At 38.1% G+C, this 21,855-nt stretch overlaps 1 protein-coding gene across 1 annotated transcript in view; it reads left to right on the top strand.

The window, feature by feature from the left end:
• LOC131160614 (proteasome subunit alpha type-2) overlaps positions 1-21,855 on the top strand; it is a 47,543-nt gene that overhangs the window by 7,382 nt on the left and 18,306 nt on the right. Inside the window, exons 5-8 of the mRNA XM_058116450.1 lie at positions 15,238-15,313; positions 18,406-18,473; positions 19,312-19,381; positions 20,862-20,947. Of these exons, the coding sequence (XP_057972433.1) occupies positions 15,238-15,313; positions 18,406-18,473; positions 19,312-19,381; positions 20,862-20,947 (300 nt within the window). The remainder of the gene's footprint in view (positions 1-15,237; positions 15,314-18,405; positions 18,474-19,311; positions 19,382-20,861; positions 20,948-21,855) is intronic.

Genomic DNA, 21,855 nt, shown 5'->3' with positions numbered 1-21,855 from the left:
CCCTTTTGAGCTTGTTACAGGCCAGCTGCTGCTATTACCTCACACAGTGGGCGAGCCGTACAGACAAAAGAGTCCTAGGGCGTACATCTTCACCAGTGAAGGGAGATAGAATGCAGAGTTTGCCCAAGCCTACCTGGAGAAAGCTTCTGAGTAGATGAAGAAGTGGGCAGATAAGGGGAGAAGACTGCAGTTTCATGTTAGCTGCCTCAAGCCGTTCAACGCCGACACCAATGACCTGAGCAGAAGTTAGTTCAACAGAACAGAGTTGAAGATAGTGCAACTTGACAGACATGACGTTGAAGAGATCCTTGTAGACTAAAAGTTCATATCCTCAAGGAAGAAGCGGCAGAAGTTCCTAGTGAAGTGGAAATGCCTTGATGACAAAGAAATCAGCTAGATTTCTGCGGAAGATATTCAACCATTTGTGGACAAATTTGAAGTGTACCTACCACCAATAGTCTACGAGGATGTCGACCGCATAAGTGGGGGAGAATGTCACGAGCTAAGCTTGTTCAGGGCATTATGCTTGCCTGTGACTGCTTATCTCGTGTGCTTAGGATGGGTTTCCATCATGTAAATATTAGTGTAGGGTTATTTTCTGCTAGTAGAGTCTTTGTAAGCCAAATAAGGCAGTATGACTCCTCGATCACTTTGATGTTTCCTAGTGCCAGGATGATAATTACATAAAAACCTCTTTGGGGGAGGGTGAGTGTTCATCAGTCATTGTAAAACTCACTAGCAATTGTCAACGTGCTTAGCCTACTTGCCTCTCTCGCTAAGTACACCATGTCAACAGAGGATTTGTTAATGAATTACGTTTGCTTCAATGTTTACTGCTTGCTTGCCACGACTTTCATGAATTGATTACTGTTTCCGCTGCTATTTGAATGAATGCTAATGAAAGTGTTTCGTGGATGAATGTTGGTAAACGATAGGCTGACTAGTTAAAACAAGAGTGCTTTAGCTAGCGTTGCACAGCCCTTCACAACGGTGTGAAAATAGTCGGACCGTGACACCTTGCAATGGGTATAAGCTTTTGTAATTTCATTGTGAGCACATTGCTGCTCATCATTGGGAGGCTTATTTCCTCCCCCTTAGATGCCATTGCTTCTTGAACAAGTTACCGCGTAATTCATTGATGTGATCCTGATTTTGTTAAATTATGTTAATGATCTTCTTTCCCTTTGCTGGTAAGCATACCTTTGCTGAAGCATGATAAGACGATGACTCCAGAATACCATTCATTACTTCTCTTCAAAGTATGCCTCAGACTTAAAGCTCAAGTAGATAACTCTGTTGGTTTATCAGCCTTAAACCCACTATGAGCTTGGATTTTAAAGCACCCATTCCCAATATAACCTCAGTGATTGATGGGGTTACATTCCATTGATCCCATGCATTTGAGCTGTGATTGATCCTATTAGATGCCTTTTTCTGAAGAGGAAGATGAAGCCACACGATGAATGCCCAACTGCCCCAACCACTTTCTATGCTACTAACAGAGTATTAACACCCTCAATCAATTGTAATACCTTTCCTTTTTTGTGTTTTTTATTATCCCTATGAATTGACTATCTTGATTCTATTTTGGGTCAGTTTAGAGAGGGGAATATTCTGCAAGGTAAATTGCAGTTGGGTCAATCAAACGGGCAGGCTCAAATGCTTAGTCAGGTCTCCAGTGAAAAAAATGCCCTCATCTGAAAACTTCTAGGCTGTGGGAATTAATATCTCCTCTGAACAGAAGAAAAGTGCAGGCGGTTCAGCACCTCAATTGTCTTCAAATAAGATCTATGGTTGTCAATAGGAGAGAAGCGGGTGCTTTGAAAGCAAAAAAGATAAGGAGGAGGCTCCAGATAGATGGGTGGCTAGAAACTCTACTAGTTTTCTAGAGAGTAATGCATGATAGACAAGAATGATAGTAAGCGGGATTCCAGCATTGAGTTTGGGGGATCTTCTTCTAAGAATGCTGATTCTTGTGTGGTTGAAATCAAAGATTTTATTGTTGGTTCAGAAAGGAATTTAGATGATAAGAGAGTCAATTCGGATAATTTGAAGACTTGAAAGGTTTACGCTTGTCATAAGAGTGTGCAATTGGGTTTTGAAAGGAGGAAGTATTTTTAAGATAATCAGGACTCGTCTGGTGATGCAACAAAAAAAATTCTTAAGAGATTCTGAAGGTGATTTAAGTACAGTGGAGGATCCAATGATTGAGGGTTAATATAAGCAAGGATATTAAGAGACGGGGGATGTATTGGGTGATGATAGTGTGTGTAATAGTGATTTTGAATGCAGCAAGGGTTTACTTTTGGATCAAATTCTGGAGCAGCAAGGATTTTCTTCTGACTCTTCTGATTGTCTCAGGCATTTAACTTATGTGCCACCTTCTCCTCTAGAAAGTTTGGATGTAATTAATATTTTTGAGGATGATGTTCCTATAGAAGAACCGAAGGTAAAAGATGGAATTCTGCCCAAGTTTGAATATCTACTGATAAAGACGGTCAAACTCAGAATTTACTTTGCTGAGCTTGGGCCTCACGTTGGCTGATCATGGAGGAAATGAAGTTAGGCTTGATGGGGATAAATCTAAGGTGAGGAAGGGTCAGAGGGAATTAGGGAATTTGAAGTGTTCGGTGAACTATGATGGGAAGGGATTAAAGAGGGGCTTTCTTCGATAATATCAGCTTTTTATTTTATATTTTATATTTTATTTTTTAATTTCCTTTTTGTTCTTTGATATATATTTTTTTCTATTTTTCTTTATGAGGATTTAGTATCCTCAATCTGATTGTACACACTCTCTTTTTTAAAAAAAAACTCTTGGGTTTTTCTAAAAAAGGCTCTTCCCAAATGGGCCATAACTGAGTTTTGTTGGGCCACTGCTTTCTATTGCACGTAATAAAACTTGATGGATCACAGCTAAAAATAAGTTAGCATTATTCATCAATCAGCCCAAATCAAAAGAAAAAGATAGAATACCGGGCTCATCCTAGTAAGCCCTAGCTACAGCATTCCTGTTCCCCAACTGATCAGCTTCAATATACCAAACCAAATCTGGAGAAGCAGGAACCTTCAACTCCCTGACAATATTTGTCCTGACATTAGTCAACCTGTTTCCAATACTCCTTTTGATGTAAAGGCCAGAATTGGTTACCTAAATGGTCTCAATCCTCTGCAACTACTAAAGGCTTCTGCCTTCCCTGTTGTCTTTTTTTCCCCGAGTTAATAAATTCTTCTTACCATATTTGCTCCCAAAAAAATCCCCCAGCTACAGGCCCATAATTGCCTAAATCTCCTTCCAACACTGCTCCACCTTAAAACCCTAGTCACTGATCACCTTTCTCTTTTGACAACCTGATCCTCACAAGAGCACAGCATCAAATGACCACAAGGTTATACAGAGATTGGCTTTTTTAGAAGACGATGGACCTAAAAACTTCCTTCACCACATCATTTTCTAACTCCCTTTGTCACATCTGACAGAAGACCAGCCTGCTTCACAGCCCATAGCTTTATTTGGATATGCATGGAATACAAAGGCATAACGATCTCTTCAAAGAAAACCCATTGCTTCCAAGGAATGAAAACAGAATGCCCGTTTCCCTTCGGACTCCGCCCTAGCTCCAAAAACTTTTTACTTCCTGTTGATTGGAACACCACCCAATACCAAAATTTCCCAAATTCTTTTCCAATGAGAAAATCTTCCCAAATGCACAAAATACGAACGAGAGACATTCATAAAACCACCAGGCAGTCACGACGGAGACTAATCTATCAATTTATTCAAGGATTTCACTCCAATGAAAAAAAAAACAAAAAACAAAAAAGCATTATTCAGCCTCCTCTCGTCGCTGATGGAAATATGTGCCTCTTATCTGGACTTCTATCCAACGGAAGTCCTCCGCCGTAGTGTTTGGAGTTCACTGGTGAGAACATGCAGTTTGGAGATTGTTTTTGGGAGAATTTGTACATAGGGGATATGCTCTTTTATGACACTTCCTTGTTTATACAAAATTTCCAATATTCATGATGTTCCAATTTCACATTTCTACAGTCGGGATGAAATTAATCTTTCTTGGAAGCTCTTCCCCCCTCCTCTCCCTGCAGGTGCAATCTGAATGATAGGGAAGTGGATGAGTTTAGTTTCTTATGTCCAATGCTAGGTTCTTACCAGTTCCATTTTGATAGTTCTGATATTTTCACTTGTAAATTCTTTAATTCTTACCTTGTTAAGTCCTAACTGATCAATTGTCCCTCTTGCATAATTTTATTTGGAAGGCAAAGGACCCTTTGAGGTTAACACTTTTGCTTGTAGAGGAGGAGATCTAATATGGCTTTATCACTTGATCCTTGTGTGTTGTGCAAGCAGAGTGGTGAGATGAGCTGCTTCTTGATAAATTTTGAGGCGCTGGAAGAAGGAATGGGGTTTGAAATTTTTTGTGGAGTTTTGCTTTAACAACCATGGTGTGGGGCATTTGATTAAAGGGAAATTCAAGAATTTTCCAGGTTAAAAAATCCTGCCCAAGTGTTTGCTTTGGGAGAGGGTGCCCTATGGGCATGACTAGCAGGTGCTTTTCCAGTAGTTCCATTTTCCCATATTCAGTGACGTGTCATTTTGTTACATTGATTACATTATGACTTTTGTTGTGTTCTTTTGTATTTTTGTTTTTCATTGATGCATGGATTTCTGGTCCTCTGCTTTTCTTATCTCTTCCTTCAAATGAGAAAATACTAGGCCCATAAGTATTTCAGCTTCTAATGAGACACTTTCAGAAAATAAATGGTCAAAGTTTTTGTGCAATATGTTGTTGTAATACTGATCTCCTTTGAGGAGGATCTCCTCCTCTTGCTTATATCTTTCTCATAAATTAAAATCTGTTCCTCTTCCAATCTACCACCCTAGGCACCAATAACTTGTGGTTACCAGTTTTTTTTTTTACTTTTTTTTTTTTTTTTTTTTTAATTTTCAGCAAAGATAAATTCCATTAAAAGGGCACCAAGGGGGTGCCACCCATGAGAGAGAAAAAAATGGATCAACAATGTGACATTGTATTCAAGGGATAAAAATTTAAATGCTTGTCCAGCATGTACTGCCACTGAACCAGCTTGAAATACTAGTTAGCCATCTGTCCTTGAGGATTGTGGGAGAAGCATATGTTCCTTCAAAAGCTCTAGCATTTCTCTCTCCATGCAATCCAGAAAATAGTAGAGGAATCAAAGACAAGGCCTTTGCCCTTTCTTTGTTCCTAGAATTGTAGATATACCCCTCCAAGCCTATATTTCCTTTCCCAGAAGTGGGCCAGTGCTGTCCGGATTCCCGAATAAGTTGAGGCCAGATTCCAAAAACTCTGGTCTAGGGGCAGTGGACCAGTAAGTGGTCCACAGTTTCAGCATTTTCTTTGCAAAGAAATATTTATTGACCCAGTTTGGACCCCTTCTCTGAAGTTTTTGAAAGTTAGAATCCTCCCCAAAGTTGCCTTCCAAGCAAAAAGAGCAACTTAGGTTGGCGCAAGAGTTTTCCAAATGCTATATTATTTATTTATTTATCTATTTTGTGTGGAGTTCTGCTTTAATGGCTTTGGTGTTGGGCATTTGGTTAGGGAGGAGTTTGAGAATTTTCAGGGTCCAAAAACCCTGCCGAAGTGTTTGCTTTGGGAGAGGTTGCTCTATGGGCATGACTGGGAGTTGCTTTTCCAGGAGTTCCATTGTCTCATATTCAGTGGGACTTGTGATCTTTGTTACATTGATTATTTTATGAATTTTATTGTGTTCTTTTGTGTTTGTTTATTCATTGATTGATACATGGATTTCTCATCCTCTGCTTTGCATATCCTCCTCCAACAAAAATTTCTTTTCTTATATAAAAGATGCATAGAACAACTTTCCGAGAGTGTACAGGAAGAGAACCTAGGATGGTTGACAAAATAGTTTGGCTCGTATTTATTAGCTTCTAAGTCTAATGAGACACTTTCTAGAAAATAAATGATTCATTGAATTTTTTATGCAATATGTTGTTGGAATATTATTGGTCTCTTCTGAGGAGTCTCCTCCTATTGCTGATACAAATTTGTTCCTCTCCCCACCTTCCTGTCTAGCACCTATAACTTGTGGTTGCTGGTTTAGTTAGTTATTTATTTTTATTTTTAGCGCAAAAGATACTGAGCTCCCTTGAGGTTTGACAAAAAGACATGGGCCTCCCGTGAGGTTTCAAAAATCCCATGGACCTCTCTTGATGTTTCAAAAATCCCACAAACCTCCCTTGAGGTTTCAAAAATCCCACAGACCTCCACTGATATTTGATTTTTGAGACACTTAAACATCTCAAAAGGCTTGTCTTTCTTTTTGCAAAATATAAAAGGAGGTTTGTGTCTTTTTGGCAAACCTCGAGGGAGGTCTATGGAATTCTTGAAACCTCAAGGAAGGCCCCTCTAGGATTTTTGAAACCTTAGGGAAGGTCAATGTCTTTTGCCCTTATTTTTTGTTTTTTATTTTTTATCTGCAAAGAGAAATTTCATTAAAAATTGTATGAAAGGGGTGCCACCCGTGTGCAAACAAGAAAATAAAGAACAAAAAAATGGATCAACATTGTGACAGTGTATCCAAGAGAAAAATTTAACTGATCCAGCATCGACCGATCACTGAACCAGCTTGAAAGAGTAACCGTTTGGAACCACTTACAGAAAAGTGCTTTTCTAAAAAAGTGCTGAATTGAAGAAGTGCTGAACTGGGAAATTAGTGTTTGATTGTATCTAAAAATAAGTGTTCATTATAAGTTTTAATCAAATAACTGTTGTTTGAAAACTCATTTTTATTACAAGAGAGTATATGAATTTGTATTGTTATATTTAAGGTGAATGAGTGGTGGCAGTGCATACAGTTGGTAAGTATGTTCATTCCTTAATTTAACAAATGGGTTGGGGAATGCCATGTTCACGGAGGATGATAATCCCGAAGGTTCCTGCAGTTTTTGAGAAAGTTTGAAGATTAACTTAGAGTGGTTGATATATGCTCAAGAATGGGGGGTTCTATTTTCTTTTTCGTAGAATCCAAGACTTTTGAATTCTCAGTTGAGGAGGGTGGTTGTTATTTCATGTTATGCATTTTTGAGCGAAATCAATACTCTCTCCGATCAGTTTGCATTGGCAAAGAGAGTGCAAAAAGTTTGCTAGCTATTGTGGTGGAGCTAATGTCCAATGTAATTCCTGGTAATTTTGCACAAACATTTAGAGATGGTGAGAAAGTATTTATTTTGCAGTCGGGATCCAATGCACATGGTTGCTTTTTAATGATCTCGAAACTTATACATGGCTGTCGGAAAGGATTTCTGTGGTGCCAGAAGGAAAACTAGGCAGTGGGTGGGGAGGGTTTGGATTTCATCTACGGAAGGCCATTGCTCCTGAGACGTTAGCCAGCAAACAAACATTAGCCAGCAAACAGACATCCCGATCTGCACTTAAACTCATAGAGAAGAATTCCATAACTTTTCTGTTGGCAGCGGTGGAGGGGGTTCGGAGAGATGATGGTGGTGGCAAGAATGGAAAGCAATTAATGCCATATTCTCAAAATTTAAAATTGATAAATCATAGCCACAATATACGTGATTTGGGTACTGGGAAGGAACAAGCAAAATCAAAGGCTAATGTTTTGGTGGAAATTACTGAGAACGTTAGTGGTAACACAAACTCTTATGTATCTTTGAATATAAGACTCAGATTGCATAGTGGGCCGGATGGAGAATAGGAGGTAATATGGTCCAAAGTTACTCAAGCTCAGGAAGATCAAGGAAAACGATAAAAGTTTTAAGCCCAAAGCCCCCTTCAAGTCAAAGCCCATACCTAATCCCAAGCCCATCTCAGTTTGGTGGCCCAAACCAACACAAGCCCTTCAAAATAATAAGACCCAGAATCCAGAATCGTCATCTTCAGCCTTGGGGAGTTCAGTGAGAAGGGGTGATGTTGTGGTTCTCGATTTGAAGCAATTTGAAGTTGATCACCGAAGCGCGTCGATGCTAGCCTAGTTGATGAAATCTTTCGATGACACCGGGACTGATAGTATCGGCACTAATGAGACCGATACTGAGCTCTTAGGCTTCGACGAGACCGATATGGAGCACTTGGGCGATGATGAGGCCGATAAAGAGTGCCTTGGCACCGATGAGCCAGTAAACACATCCGATGGTGAGGAAAACTTGCAGCAAGACATCCTATTGATTCTTCAAGAACATTTTGGCAATATTTTTAAGAAGTGGGGAAATTCTTAGCAATGGGTGCTTGAGCTGCGAGATGGAAGAAGAGTTGCGGTTCCAATTCAGATTTCTTTGCCACGTGGTGAAGTCACAGAGAGTTTGGAAGAGCAAAACCAATTGTCCTTGGTTTCGTTGAAGCCTGCAAATATTTTGGAGGTGTTACCAGCTCAGTTTGATAAGAATGATGTACTTGTGGAGGATTGGGCCTCGGACAACGATACATAGGTTGCTGTGCTACCTAACGAGAGGGGTTTGTCACCTTTTGCAGTGGAACCACTAGCCTATTCTTTACCTTTTGAGTATGGAAGGACAGGAAGTTGTGGATGTGGAGAGTCTAGTGAGGGAAGTACCTTATTCCGAGTGGTTCCAAAGAAGATTTAAAGGGTTTGACAAATTTCTGGGCACGTCCTTACAAGGTTTGGAAAATCAAGTAACCACTTTTTTGCTGGCTGTTAAGGCTGAATTGCACCGTAGGGCTACTTTGGAAAAAAAATGCATGTGACTTGAAGAGAACTAGTGCGAAAGGTTTATTCAGTACAATTAATTATGGTTCTACTTCATCTAGGCGCAGTGGTATTAATAGGGAGCGGGCTCTCTCTGTTTCTAAATGAATCTGAAGATACTTGAAGATACTTTCATGGAATGCTAATGGATTGAATGAGGTTGAGAAGAGGCTTTAGATTCGTAATTTGTTGCGTACATGGAAACTTGATATTGTATGTTTGCAAGAGACCAAACTTGAATGGATTACGAGAGGAATTGTCTGAAGTATATGGAGTTGTCCGTATGTAGACTGGTTGTACTTGGGTTCAGAAGGTGCTTCTGGAGGTATTGTCCTGATATGGGACCGAAGGGTAGTGGAAAAGGTGGAGGAAGCAATGGGGTATTTTTTTGTTTCATGCAAATTTAAAAATACCGGCGATCAATTTGAGTGTGCTTTCACAGGTGTTTATGGGCCAAATTTGAACACGAGGCGTAGGAAAATGTGGGAGGAGCTGATAGGGCTGATTAGTTTGTGGGATTCGCCATGGTGCCTAGGAGGTGATTTTAATATAATCCGCTTCCCATTAGAAAGATTAGGGGCTTTAAGTTATACTCAGGCTATGCATGAATTTTCAGATTTTATCTCTTTTCATGGGCTGATGGATATATCTATGGAAGGAGGCCTTTACACCTGGTCCAATTCTTCCTCCGCTTCTAGAATAGATTGGTTTCTTTTCTCTCCGTTCTTGGCGGATCACTTCACTCAATTTTCACAGAGAAGGCTGTCCAAAATACTTTATGATCATTACCCAATTCGGTTGGAGGGGGGGAGTCATCGGAGAGGTAGAACTCCTTTTTGCTTTGAAAATATGTGGTTGAGGGTGGAGAACTTTGTTGATAAAGTGAAGGAGTGGTGGGCTTCCTATTCGTTCCAAGGAAATCTTAGTTTCATACTAGCTAAGAAATTGGTAGCATTGAAGTTGGATTTAAAAAAGTGGAACGAGGCAGAATTTGGGAATGTCACTGTTAAGATATAGCAACTTTGGAACAAATTGAATGACTTGGATGTTAGAGAGGAAACTTATCCTTTAATAGTTGAGGAAAAGTTAGAACAAGCTACTCTTCGCACCAATATTGAAAAGCTCACTCTTTTAGAAGAGATTAGTTGGAGGCAAAAGTCTAGGGTGCTACATTTGAAGGAGGGGGATGCAAATACCAAATTTTTCCATAGAATGGCAAATTCTAATAGAAGAAATAATGGTATTGAGAGCCTGGTGGTTGATGGTGCCTTGTCTTCCGATCAAGGTATGATTGCTGATTACATCACTCAATTTTTCATGAAATTATACTTTGAGCAACAATTTAGTCGATCATTCCCAAAAGTCTTAGTATGTCCAAGAATATTTGGTGATAATGCAGATTGGCTAGATAGACCATTTGAGGAGGCGGAAATTTTTGATGTCATACAAAATTTTAATGGTGATAAATTGCTTGGACTAGATGGATTTACAATGGCTTTCTTCCAAGCTTGCTGGGGCATTCTCAAACCTGATCTTATGGCCGTGTTCCATCATTTTTTTGCTAAAGGCCAGTTTGAGAAAAGCATGAATACTACTTTCATCACTCTCATTCCCAAAAAAAATGAAGCAATTGAAGTAAAGGATTTTCACCCTATAAGTCTTGTTTTGGGGGGGGGGGGGGGGGGGGGGGATTTTAAAATATAATTGCTAAGGTCTTAGCCACCAGACTTCGCACGGTTATGGAAGATATAATTTCAACTTCACAGAATGCTTTTGTGAGGAACAGGTAGATTCTTGACCCTGTACTTATTGCTAATGAATGCCTTGATAGTAGATTGAAAATTGGGGTGCCAGGGCTACTTTGCAAATTAGATGTTGAGAAGGCTTTTGATCATGTAAATTGGGGTTTTCTTATGCAGTTACTAGAACGGGGTGGGTCCTCTGCCAAATGGAGGCGGTGGATTTTCTTTTGTATATCTACAGTTCATTTCTCCATTCTGATAAATGGCATTCCTTGTGGGTTTTTTGAGAGCTCTAGGGGGTTGAGACAAGGTGACCCATTGTCTCCTTTGTTGTTTGTCTTGGTTATGGAAGCCCTGGGGAGAATGTTGGATAAAGCTGTCCATGATGGTCACATGTCAGGCTATGGTGTGGGGCGTATAGAGGGAAGAGCTTTGGTGGTGTCTCATCTTCTCTTTGCGGAGGATGCTCTAATTTTTTGTGACGCTGATCTGGATCAGATTTTGTTTCTCCATGTGATGCTTATGTGGTTTGAGGCGGTCTCTGGTTTAAAGATAAATTTGGGCAAGTTAGAGTTGGTTCCTGTTGGTACGGTGTTTAATTTTGACTTATTCTTGCACGTCCTTGGCTGTAAACAAGGTAATCTACCAATGAAATATTTGGGTCTTCCTTTGGGAGCCAAATTCAAGGATAATACAATATGGAACCCAATTTTGGAGAAGATAGATATGAAGGTTAGCAGGGTGGAAACGTTTGTACTTATCTAAGGGAGGTAGAGTAACGTTAATTAAAAGCACTTTATCTAATTTACCCACTTACTTTCTATCTTTATTTCCTATTCCTGCAGTGGCTAACCGTATTGAGAAACTTCAAAGGACTTTTTTATGGGGTGGCATTGGTGATAAACCAAAATTCCATTTGGTTAAATGGGATATTGTTTGCTCTCCTATTTCTTCGGGTGGTTTGGGGATAAGGAAGGTAAGACAGTTTAATGAAGCTTTGCTGGGGAAGTGGTTATGGAGATTTGGGATGGAGAAGGCTGCTCTTTGGAGGCAAGTGATAGAGGTGAAATACAGCTGTGAATGGGGTGGTTGGTGTCCTAGGCCTGTTAATGGTCCACATGGTGTTGGTTTGTGGAAAAATATTGGTCGGGGATGGCCTTCCTTTTCTTGCCACGTTCTATATGATATTGGAAATGAGTCTTAAGGTGAAATTTTGGCAAGACCATTGGTGTGGTGAGACGTCTCTTGCCGAGATAAAGAAGCTAGCGTGGCTGGGCTTTTGAAGTTTGATAATGGAGTCTTGTTTTTGGGATGTAAGTTTCTTTAGGGGCATGCATCTTTTGGAATTAGAGGTCTTGACTGGTTTTATGGATACCATATATGGTGCATCGGTGAAGTGGTTTGGTGAGGATAAGATGTGCTGGAAATCTGATAGAGAGAAGTGCTTCTTGGTTAAAGGTTATTATGGTATTTTAATGGGCTCCAAAGATTGTGGTTTTCCTTGGAAAAGTATTTGGAAACAGCAAATTCCATCTAGAGTAGCTTTTTTCATTTGGACTGCTGCTTTAGGCAAATGCTTAATGATTGACAATTTACGCAAACGAAAGGTTTGGATATTGGATTGGTGCTACATGTGCAAGTGTAATAATGAGATAGTTGATCATCTTTTTATTCATTGTCCGGTTGCAATGGACTTGTGGGTTATGATGTTGGGTTTGTTTGGAGTGAGTTGGGTTATGCCACAATCTGTAGTGGGACTTCTAGCATGTTGGCAAGGCAGATTTGGTCGTTATTGAAATGGGTTTATTTGGTTGATAGTTCCTCATTGTTTATTGTGGTGTCTTTGAAGGGAGAGAAATAGTAGGTGTTTTGAAGATAAGGAAAGATCCATTTCGGACCTGAAGCTATTTTTCTTTACAACTTTGATGGATTGGTTGGCTGCTTTGCGAAACCAATCATTTTCTTATGTTTTTGATTTACTAGATTCTTGCCATTTCTGTTCTTGATTTGTTTACCCCATGTACACTCCTTGTGTACTTGGTGTTCATTTTTGATATCAATAAACTTATTACTTATCAAAAAATTTGACATGTTATAATACATAATAAAATAATATATGATTATTTTTAATTAACATTTTAAATTAAAATTATTATATTTTATAATTTAAAATTTAAGTAGTAATTATGTTAGTTAATATTCTTAATTAACATTCAAATCATTTTTGTTAAATGAAATAATATAAGATTATTATTTTTTGAATAAAAAATTTTGTTTTTAATGTGTATTTATAACATTTAATATCATAATAGTTCATGTTATAATATTAACTAAGGTTAAATTATCATCAAATTAAAAATTTAATTAATAATATAAGATTATTATTTTTAATTAAAAATAATATTGTTTTTAATGTCTATTTATAACATATATGATTATCATAATAATTTTTATGTTATAGACTTATAGTACTGTTAACTAAAATTTCATTTTTAATTTAATTTAGTATTAATTAAAATTATGTCTCTTGCTTCTTCATTCAAAAATTGGAGTTTGTGGGGCCATGTCACAGCCATTTGTGAACAAGAGGCAATTAGGTGGAGGCCATTTGTGAAGGAGAGGTGATCAAAGGGTGGGCGGGGGGAGGAGGAGGAGGGCTCATTGTGATCTATGAGGTGGAGAGTGTTCAGCACATGATCTGTGATGGAGAGGCGACAGTGCAGAGCAAGGAGGCAGCAGCAATGATGATAGCATCGTCAATGGCATGCGGAGGGGGAGGAGGAGGGATTTTTTCAATTTGCGAGGGAGAGAGAGTGTGGGGAAGAAGATCTGTGAGGGAGAGGCCGCAGCGCAATGGAGGGAGGAGGCGGGGGCAGCGGTGGCGATAGTGGAGCAGCGGAGGGAGATGGAGAGAGCAGGTCCTAGCGAGAGGGAGAGAGGGGGAGGAGAAGTTCTTAAAATTACAAAAAATGCCACTGAAATTCAGCTTATTTACAAAAATGTCACTGCCTATGTAGAGTGCGACTTTTAAGTGGCTAAAAAGCTACCTGTGAATCTGTGATGGATTTTCAAAATTCACTTAAAATGTTATTAAAAAAGTGGTTCTGCACAAGCATTTTTTGCAATAAGCACTTGTTAGAGGACAGGCCAAACACCACCTTTTTTTATAAAAGAACTTAATAAGTGATGAGTGCCATAAGCACTTCTTTTAAGTGCTCCCAAACAGAAGCTAAGCCATCTATCCTCAAGGACCTTGGGAGAAGTAGATGCTCCTTCCAAAGCTCTAGGATTTCTCTTTCCATGCAATCCAGAAAATAATTAGAGTCAAAGACAGGGCTTTTTCCTTTCTCCATTCGTAGAAATATTCTTCCAAGTCTAGATTTCCTTTCCCACAGATTCAGCAGTGGCTGTTGCTGTCCCGAAGAGCAGTGGCCAGATTCCAAAAAATTTCTGGTCTAGGGGCAGTGGAGCAAGTGGTCCAAAGTTTCAACATTGTATTTAGCAAACCCCCTTTCTGAAGGTTATTGAGAGTGAGATTCCTCCCAAAATTGCCTCCCAAGCAAAAAAAAAAGCAACTTTGGGCGGCCCAAGAATTTTCCAACTGGCTTTCCAATGGAATTATGGAAATCGGTTCTTCCCTTAGAGGGGGCTGTCAGGCTGTTTGTAGAAGGAGCTGACTGTGAAGTAGCCATTTTCATTGGGCTTCCATAGGGGCACATTCTTATTGGTCCAATTGGGTGCATTTGGAAAGATAGCCTACCAACATGGGTATTTCTAACAAAGGAGGGTGTTCCAACCTGCCCCATTAAAGGGAGTGATCCGTATACATACCAAGGCATCTTTGTTGTGAGCAAGACTAAAAATTGCTGGAAATTGAGAACTTAGAGGAGATGAGCTGCACCAACTGTCATGCCAAAAGCTGGATGCGGATGAGAGTCAAAAAAATCCTCCACCCTTTCCTGAGTGACTTCCAAACGCTTACCCCATAGGACTTCCTGGGATCATTATCCATTCTCTTTTCTTTGTTAAGGGAGGGAGGCGAGTAGGTTCTGGTTATTATCTTATTTTTATGCATTTAAGTTGTACAAGTAAAATATGCACCTAAAGTCATACAAATTGTTTATTCTGACTTTCTGAGGGTGCAGAATGACTTAATTTGTATTGAACGATTGTTTGTTTCTCTCCTTTGATCCCTGTCCTAAAAAAATTTAAAACTGATGTGTTACTAATTGATTTTTCTGTTTTTAACCTATTAAATTCAAGCGTATGCAGTGTGCAGACTGGCTTTACTTGTACTGAACTATTTTTTGTTTCTTTCCTTTGAAATGTCCTAAAAAAATGTAAAACTGATGTTTTGCTAAATGAAAATTTTGATTTTGACCTACTAGTTTCAAGCATGGGTCTATTGGATGGCTAATCTTAATCCATTGCCAATATTTGGAGTAAGGAGGGTAAACTAATGCTTGACAATGCGGGTTTCAGTCCCTTTTTATGTAGAAGTATGAGGAGCAATAACTTCATGAATTTTTGTTTTGTCCCCTCCTTTCTTTACCGCATTCCTGCAGTCATCATGTCATTTTTTACGTTATGATGTTGTTTTTTTAAATTTTATGTTAATGATTTTATGGAGTTTGGCTTAAAATTAACTTGATCCTGCCATGTGGGTTATGTATTTTTGAATATTTTTATGTTATTCTGCCATCTTTTCATTCTGAACACATTTTATTTGCCGTTGCCTTGTATTCTGCAGTGGGATGGGTCCTGATTCTCGAGTTTTGGTTCGAAAAAGTAGGAAGCAAGCAGAACAATATCACAGATTATACAAGGTATCAATTTCCTTTTGACAACTTCTCTTCCTTAGCTCCTCATCTCGCATAACATTTACATTGTAATTTTTCATTCACTAATTTAATTGGTGGTGAAATGCTTGTTATAATTTCCTGTAACAAGCTTTGTAAAATCATTATCATCATCATAGTTGATCCAGTGCCCCAACTGATTGGATTTGAAGTAAAATACTTTATGGTGTCTTTGTTCATGGACTGGATAGGATGGGATAGGCAGTAATCCAGGATAGGTTCTCAGTGGAGAAAATGTTGAAAAAAATGCAATTTGAGAGAATGAGAGAGCTAGCTTCTTCTTCTTCTTCTTCTTCTTCTTCTTCTTCTTCTCTTCTTCTTCCTTTTTTATTTTTATTTTTAAATTTATAATTCTCCAAATCTGTTTAATTCTTAGAAATTTTATTTAAAAAAGTTAACGCTATGGTTATTTGACAAAATCATGTATCTGCAGCTGAGTCCTTCGAAAAAAAGATTATACTTACCAGAATTTATTATAAGTTGATGGAGAAAATTATGCTGGCTGCTATAGTCAGAGAGCGGATGCGATCTGTTAACTGGGGGTCAATAATTCTCTCAATCTGTTTGATTCATGGTTACCTGGGTTGCTGCCTTCCCTAGAGCCACGATCCAGATTGCATGTGCTGATTTGTGGGTAAATAGCGTCTCGAATCGATGGGCGTAGAGACCCAAATCCCAAAAAGTGGCAACCCAGATTTTTAACCGTTTACAAATGAAAAATGGTACGAAAGTAATCAAAAAATTCGAAAATCATGCGAAAATATTCATTGCTGCAATTAAGCCTGTCTGGGAGACAAAGAAAAGAGCTTCCTGTGGTTGTGAAGCCTGTGACGAAAGAGAGAAAGGGGCTTCATGCTGCTGTGGAGCCTTTGATGAGAGAGAAGAGGGCTTCCTGCTGCCATGAAGCCTGTGATGGGGAGAGAAAAGAGGGCTTTTTGCTGCTGCAATGATGGATGAATTTGGGCACAGAGAAGAGGGTTATATATTTTAACTCAAAACATACTGCGATCAAGCATAGTGTATGGACTAATTGACCCAAATAAGTGGCTTGTGTGCCACGATCCGAGTTCAAAAGTTGGATTGTGTTATGCGGATCACTTATAAAATGTTGTAGCTAATATTTAAGTTCAATTTTGATAAATTCAGATCGTGATATGCAAACCACTTATAAAGTATTGCAGTAAATAGGATTGCTGTAGGCAAACCACTTATAAAATGCTGTAGCTAATATCTAGGTTAAACTTTGATAAACTGGATTATGGTATGCAAATGACTTATAAAATGTTGTATCTAGTATCAAATTTCAATTTTGATAAAATGTTTTCTTACTTTTTTGTAGTAGTCATTATTTTCAATGAATAGAAGATTTATTAAGAGTGGAATTTCAATTTTGGGCCCTGTGTAATGGTCACGGCCATTGCGGTTGTACATAATGGGTTTCCTACCCAGAATTCAATTTTTTTTTTTCATTGGCAAACTTGCTAGAAGCATATAGATTCACATGTTCTGATCCCATACTCCTATGTACAAATGCTTTAAAGGATTTTTAGTAAAATTTAATCAATTGAAATATAACATATACAACGAGTATATAACATAGACTGCAAGTATTGGATGTCATCTTGGTTGCTTTTGTTGCTATTGCGAGAAGAAGCATGCATTTGCTACTTTTCACAAATTTATTGATTATATGAGGAGTTCAAGCCAAGAAATCATGAACATAAAGAAATGTATATAAAGTTCATATATGAAACAAGTACAGATTTGCATAGCAATATGATGTACATTTGTCTCCAAATTAGGTGAAGAAAAACATAAAAATATACAATTATAAGAACTTAAAATATGCAAATATATAATTTGATGATAGAAAATGTTAGCCTTATTTGAATTCTAGTTATTAAGAAATAAATACTGAATGTCAAAGAAGATAATTCCAAAAAATGATTTTTTAAAAAAATTACTAACTACTATAAAACCAACTTCAAATTGAGTTTCTAAGCTTTAGTAAATGGGAAAGAGTGAAAAAAAAGAATGCAAAAAGAGGGACTCAAAAATCTGTTTTAGTCATTAACAGCCAGATGATGTAACAGCTTATTGAGGCCCTGTAGCAGTCCATAATGGCTGTTATGGTACTGTAATGAACCATATTGGCCAATTTGGTTTTGAATAAGAGAGGCTTTTGAGGTAGGGGCATTGAAGCATAGTTTTTTAGAGAGAGAACCTCATCCCATACCATGAGATAGCTTAGCACCGAAGCTATTCTGTGCTTATCCCAAACCTTTCTTACTTTGCCTATCCTACCCTATCTGGTCAGCAGTACCAAATGCCTCGCAGGCCTAGGGTGGCTAGGCTTAGGTAAGCTCTTTATAGCTGATGTTTGGCCAGGTCAGACATAGGAATCTTGTGGGTATAAAAACCAAAAAGAAAAAAAAAGAAAACGAAAACTTTTCTTGTGTTTATCCTGTCACTGTATAGATTGGACACCAGATGTAGGATAGGATGGTTCTTATAGCCAATTCATTCCAGCACTCAGTCTATAGTCCAGTCTTATTGATCCTTAGCCTGCAAAGTGAATACAGCCTTGTGGTCTATTCCCTCAAAACATATATGCTATTTAGTTTAGAAGTTTTATTGTTTTTCACGACTGACCAATTTCTCTGGCTTAACAAATACATCGAAATTGTGTGGATGTTGGTTATGCATTCATGAACATTTTATATAATTTCTCCAGCTTGTTGTTTCTTTGTACTTGGGCACTTGGATGTCATCCCCTTGATGCCTCATTTTATATAATTTATCTTTGCTGATAAAAAAAATGATTGAAGTTATGATGGTTTTGCATGGCCTGCATGCAATTAGTTTTGTTCCTCTTTTTTTTTTTAATTATTTTTTATTCTAGTTCTTTTTGCTCATTTTATTTTATTTTTTAAGTGGATCAACATATTTGAAGATATGAAAGATAGGAATTATCTTATTGTGCATCTCTAACTTCATTATTTACATGCTCCCTTATATTGCTGAGATATTAACTTAATGTTCAAATGCCATGATTATAGGAATTAATCCCTGTGACTCAACTTGTGAGGGAAACTGCAGCTGTTATGCAGGAGTTCACTCAGTCTGGGTAATCATCATATTTCATACAAAATATATAATTAAACCTTTTTTATCATTTTTTGATTTGTGAAGAAATATACAGATGACTCCATGGAATTCAAAAATTCATTAGCCTATGTTTCTTTTCGTTCAGACTATTATTTGTTTCTCTTGATCAGTAAATAAGGAAAAACCAAGGGGGTGTCAACCCATGTACAAAAATCATTTGCAACTGTCTCTTACTGGGACTGGATATTAACACCATGTAACATTTTCAAATTTCAATAATCTATTATTAATGTCTTAGCATGGACTCTTCCTCTCCCTTGAACACCCTTCTTTTTCTTTCCCTCCATACTAACATAATGAGAGGCACTAAGATAACAACTTTCCTCTTTTTGTACAAGTATTCCCTCCCAGCTAGATTCATCAAACTACCATAGATTACATTTCTTCATGTTGTCCTCGACTGGCACCACCACAAACTCTCAGTGCCCTGTTTAGTGTCTTATCATTTTCTTCGCCAATCAAAGGTGGGATGATGTAGGAAAGTTTTGTTAGTTATATTGTCAGCATAAAACTCATGCTTACACCTGAGCCTCTGTGAGATTTTGTAGCCCTGCTACCTTTAAGGATAAAATGGGAAGTGTAGCCCTGCCTAATTATTAAAATAACTCAATGAGGAATGACACCACTCAATATTTTTCTCAAGGCAGCGTTATCTTTTGGTTATTGTTAGAACTTGGTTTGAACTTAGATCAATTTGTGTCATGAACAACAGAAGCATATCTGGACTATGATCTGCTTTTTTGTGAAGTTCAATATTTTCAATTTTCTTTTTCTAAATTTTCTTGATGTCCTGGCAGTGGTGTAAGGCCTTTTGGGGTATCTCTGCTAGTTGCTGGGTTTGATGACAATGGTCCACAATTGTATCAGGTATTTCCTTCCCTAGATTTGTATTCAACTCATTTTTAAATGAAATTTGCATTGGTATTATAATTTAATATTGCACTAGTTCTCTTTGCAAATTTTTGCCATGTTGTGTGGCCACTTTTAGTTTAGATGTAAGTGACTTGAACCTGCATACTTTCTGACTGTGTTTGCTCCTTGGCTTGGTTGATCCAAGCCTAATTCTTTAGGAACAAACTTCTCATTAGTTATTATTATTGTTGTTGTTGTTATGGCAATAGAAGCCCTTTGAGTTACGGAAGAAAAAGAACTGAATGATTTAAGGTGGCACCACTTGTCATGTGAAATATATTTAGCTAATACAACAAAGTAGGAGTCCTGTTAGAAGATGGCAAAGTGAATATGACCATTGTTTGCATTAACCATTTGCCATTTGATTCCCCATGTGGTAGGCGTGAGTCAGGTGTAATAGCTTCGAGCTTAGATGTTAGTTGTAAATATCTTGATGTAAAACCTATACTTTCCATGCTTTAACATAGTCCAATGCTCCAATCCAAATTGACCCATCAGTTGCCATGCTGAGAATAGGTTTTTCTCTCTCACCTGTTAACAAACTGGTATTTAAATGCATTTTATAGAATAAAAGGTTATTCTGTTGTTCATTGCGCTTCATTTTTCTTCACTTTAGATTGACAAGCAATGGGTGGTAGTTTTTTAATTGCCAAATAAAGTCAATAAATCCCACGAGCAGTAGTCTTTTAATTGCCAAATAAAGTCTATAAACCCCATGAAAAATTTGGTTTAACATGCTTGTTATGTGTCTGAACATCATTTAGAAGCAATTAATTTGAGTCATGCTTTCTCTGTTTTCATTTTCTACTGAACTGTCTTCATTCTTTGCATCACTAATATGATTTTTTGAAGGAATAAAGATTGCCTGAATGAGGGTGTGAGCCTTGACCCAGTGGCAACTGGTGACACTGCACATGCTGACTTATGTACATCATGTGCTTCCTAGATCCCCATTGCGGCATTAGTGCCTTGCGTTCTGGGTGTGATATTTTGGATTGCTTGCATGAATGAACTTAACCATGCAGTCAGATGCTTGCTGAAATTCTTCATTATTGTCCTACCTTTACAGGGAACTGTAGATTTCTTTAATGTTTATGGTGCTGTTTCCCATAATTTGACAGCCATTCCACCACTCTAGGACTCTTTCTTGTGAAGGATAGGGATGTGTGGCTTTAAATCTTGTTCTATTCTATGGGTTGTTGCCTTTTAATGTGCAGAATATGGACGGCCAAAATCCCTCAAAAAATCATTTGTCATTTTTGTTAAATAACGCCCTGTTGTTTTCAAATTTCTTGCTTAAGCACACCCTGGATTGCAAGAAATGTGAAATTGGCATGGGATTCTATGTAGTTAATGTCATATTTTCATTATGTAGTCTATTTAGGGATCTGTATGAGCTTTTAATGTGTTATTTTTTTGGGGTAAATACCTCTAGGTGGACCCCTCAGGTTCGTATTTTTCATGGAAGGCCTCAGCAATGGGAAAAAATGTATCAAATGCCAAGACATTTCTCGAGAAGAGGTACTGATTAGAATTTCTGTTGCTATTAGCATTCTAGCAGGCAGCTCTTCCATTTTTCAGTTTGTGATTTTGGGTTAATTTTGTGTATCGGGAATTCAACTACTAAAATTTTATGTTTTTATAGCAGCATTTTCACCTTTTATTTATCATGTGAAGTGGTTGCTGATTTGGCATTTTAAATGCTGAATCTTTGACACTATATTTTCACTTGTCTATGGTGCTGTACTGCATCAGGATATTTTAGTTTCTTATTTTGCAATTAAGCAACATGTCCAGAAAGCATGCGGTAGCATAAAAAGTAGGTTTAAATGGGCCTGCTGTTTTTAATGAGTTGTAGAGTTTCCATGCTCAAGGTCAGCAGGATCTAATGGGGCCATGTATGATGATAGGGTAGTTTAACATTAGAAACGTTGCTGCTGCTGCCTTCTGCATTTCCTTTTTTCCTCCTTGGTGTTTGCTCAAATTATATTAAGCAAGGGTCCCATTCATATGGGCGCGATGGTTTTGTTCTCTTGCGAAAAACTCTCTTCGCACATCTTTCTTTTGCTTGAAACCATGTTGCTAGTATGAACTGATGGTGGCAGTTTGTTCAATACAGATTGAAGGGAAGTCTATCGAATCTGAGATTGGATAAGATAGGGAAGGTTGGAGCTCTGTTTGTCCTTGAGAAGAACTATAAATGCCATCGGTGGGTATGTCTCTCTTCAGCTGTGGCTTCATGATTTTCTCTGGGATTCTTATCTCCTGTTGGTAGGTTGTGCAAGTGTTTTCGAAGAGTCTGAATGGGATATGTCGATTACTGGATGGGGATTCATGCGACTAGGGGCGCTGGGAAGTTTATGGGAATAGAGCATGGATGGAGGGTTAAAAGGTATTCATTTCTGTTCCAGAATTCGGAAGATGCTTTT

The sequence above is a fragment of the Malania oleifera genome, chromosome 7 (assembly GCF_029873635.1).
Source record: "Malania oleifera isolate guangnan ecotype guangnan chromosome 7, ASM2987363v1, whole genome shotgun sequence".
NCBI classification, from domain to species: Eukaryota; Viridiplantae; Streptophyta; class Magnoliopsida; order Santalales; family Ximeniaceae; genus Malania; species Malania oleifera.
Note: the sequence above shows the minus strand (reverse complement) of the source record. Positions and strands in the feature narration are given on the sequence as shown.